Genomic DNA, 2,500 nt, shown 5'->3' on the forward strand with positions numbered 1-2,500 from the left:
AGAGAGAGAGAGAGAGAGTGAGAGAGAGAGACACACACACACACACACACACACACACAACAGAGAAAGGGAGAGAGAGAGAGAGAGAGAGAGAGACAGACAGACAGACAGGCTTCAGACAGACTGACAGACATGCAGACAGACAGACAAACAGACAGACAGACATATGCACAGGCAGACCTAAACCTAGACAGAGACAGTGACAGTGACAAAGAAAAAGACAAAATTGGGGGAAAAGTATCGTTTAATATTGTTTTCAGTTATTTCCAAGAGAAACAATCTTAAAACTAGTTACATGAACTATACACATATAACCTTAAGCGTCGTATCAGAGAGGGTTTTTTGAGATGCAGAGGATGAAGGAAAGAGAGAGAAGGGAATGGGGGGAGAGACACAGAGAGAGAGAGAGAGAGAGAGAGAGAGAGAGAGAGAGAGAGAGAGAGAGAGTATCTATCTATCTATCTATCTATCTATCTATCTATCTATCTATCTATCTATCTATCTATCTATCTACACACTCACCTCCAACGGTTGGATTTGTCCTGGAAGAACCGATGTCACACTGTACTTGGTCTCGTGGCCTGCACGCTTTGGTGGAATTGTCGAACAAGAACCCATCCCCGCACTTGGTAGAGCTCACTACTAGGCCTCTAGAGCACAGTAGAAACGTGTCACATCGACTTGGGTCTTGGGTATACCCGGAGAACACATCGCACGTTTCTGGTGAGACAGACGGAATGAAAGCTCTAGGTTGTGAATTGCACTTATTCCAGTTTCATTAAGTGCGAAATGCGCCCGGCGCAAAGGCTCAGCGCTCTTTGATTCGCGTGTGTATCTTCCGTGACGTAGCAGCGACAGATTTAGGTAGCTCGATGCCAAAGACCGGTATTTCCCAAGGGCCTTAGAAACTTATATTTATAACGTCATTGCGCAAAGAGGAATCTGACCAAAGATTCTCAACTGATTTGGAGCAAAGGAGGTTACCTGAGAACGCTACACAAATCTTTCGAGGTGACTACAAAGAATTAAAAACAAGGGGCAAAGATTCTCCACATACACAGTCTTTGCAAGGTGGTCTCCGGTTTTCTATCTTTAAATGTCGCCCAAGAATAGTCTGCTCCCTCACCCGCACACGACTGTTTCACTCGATATCATCTCTTTCATTGCCGCCGACTTGACCACTGGGACGAGGTTATGATACCACTGAGTGCTGGGTCCGTCCGACAGACCCGCGATATTAGTATATTTTGTAGGAGTAAAAACACCAAAGAATAAAAGGTTCGGACCACGTGCCAACAAAAATAAATTCGATGGGAACAAGGCTAGAGGGCAACCTAGAAAGACCTGGGTAGATGGAGTCAGGGAAACATTAACCCCCCTCGGCATCCCCCTGACCCAAGCTCTCCGGCTGGCGACAGAGACTTCTCTTTCTTCCCACGACACCCAAAAGGGTATAAGTGGCGGATAAAAGTAAAGTTATACGGGGTGCCCACTACGGCTAGATCGCCCAACTCGATCGCCTGAAACTGAAAACAAACTCGTTTGTTTTTGAGGCGACCGAGTCAGGCGATCTCCCCGATCGGGAGATCCCATCCGTAGTGGGCATCCCGCATAAAGTATGAGTAAAACAGCATAAGTTCTTATAATACGAAGGGAGTTCAGTGAAATAAATAAATGATCAGACAGTGAGGAAGAAGGTGCATTATATGAATATATGTAATTTAATGTAATTAAATTTCTGCATGTAGTTAAATGATGCATTTGATGTGAATGTACATTTTGTCAGCTTTACGTCTCTTTTCATACTGAATTTTAATGAGAGTAATATATAATGTCATTATTTTATGTATACCTGCATGTGTTTTTAACGGTCCTGTACAGCCAAGAAAAATTTCCCTGTGGGGTAATAAAGTATTTTCTTATCTTATTTTATCTTATCTTATCTTATCTTATCTTATCTTATCTTATCTTATCTTATCTTATCTTATTTTATCTTATGATTTTTGTCTTGGACAGGTAAAGGATAACCTATACAGAAGAAAGAGAAAATGTTGGCTTCCAACGTTGGTTGGTTATCATATCATACACTCATCTCACAGGCACCCAAGACAGACTAATGCCCTGGCTATGTTGTCGGTTCACGAAAAAGGGAGTAAGCAACTTGACTGCCTTTAACAAACTGGTTCTTGATAAGTTTGCAGAAAAGAAAAACAGACATGTATTCTACACAAACAGATACGCAAACAATGGCGTTACTTACATGGGTTAAAGGAGACAGGAACATAGAAAAAGGGACTTAGTGAGAGAAACAGAGGAAGTGAGAGAGAACGGAAGAGAGAGAGAGAGAGAGACAGAGACAGAGAGAGAGAGAGAGAGAGAGAGAGAGAGAGACAGAGAGACAGAGAGACAGAGAGACAGACACCAGGCTGACAGACAGACAGAGAGACAGGCGGAACTGAGACAGAGACAGGGACTGAAATATTGAGTGGGCAAATGTGTC

At 43.0% G+C, this 2,500-nt stretch overlaps 1 protein-coding gene across 1 annotated transcript in view; it reads right to left on the reverse strand.

The window, feature by feature from the left end:
- The window catches only part of LOC101857470, a gene marked incomplete in the record, with an annotated part of 35,737 nt that overhangs the window by 845 nt on the left and 32,392 nt on the right, over positions 1 to 2,500 (reverse strand). The window contains 1 exon segment of the mRNA XM_035968435.1: positions 523 to 720. Coding sequence (XP_035824328.1) covers positions 523 to 720 — 198 coding nt within the window.

Source organism: Aplysia californica, unplaced genomic scaffold (assembly GCF_000002075.1).
Source record: "Aplysia californica isolate F4 #8 unplaced genomic scaffold, AplCal3.0 scaffold00059, whole genome shotgun sequence".
Taxonomy (NCBI): domain Eukaryota; kingdom Metazoa; phylum Mollusca; class Gastropoda; order Aplysiida; family Aplysiidae; genus Aplysia; species Aplysia californica.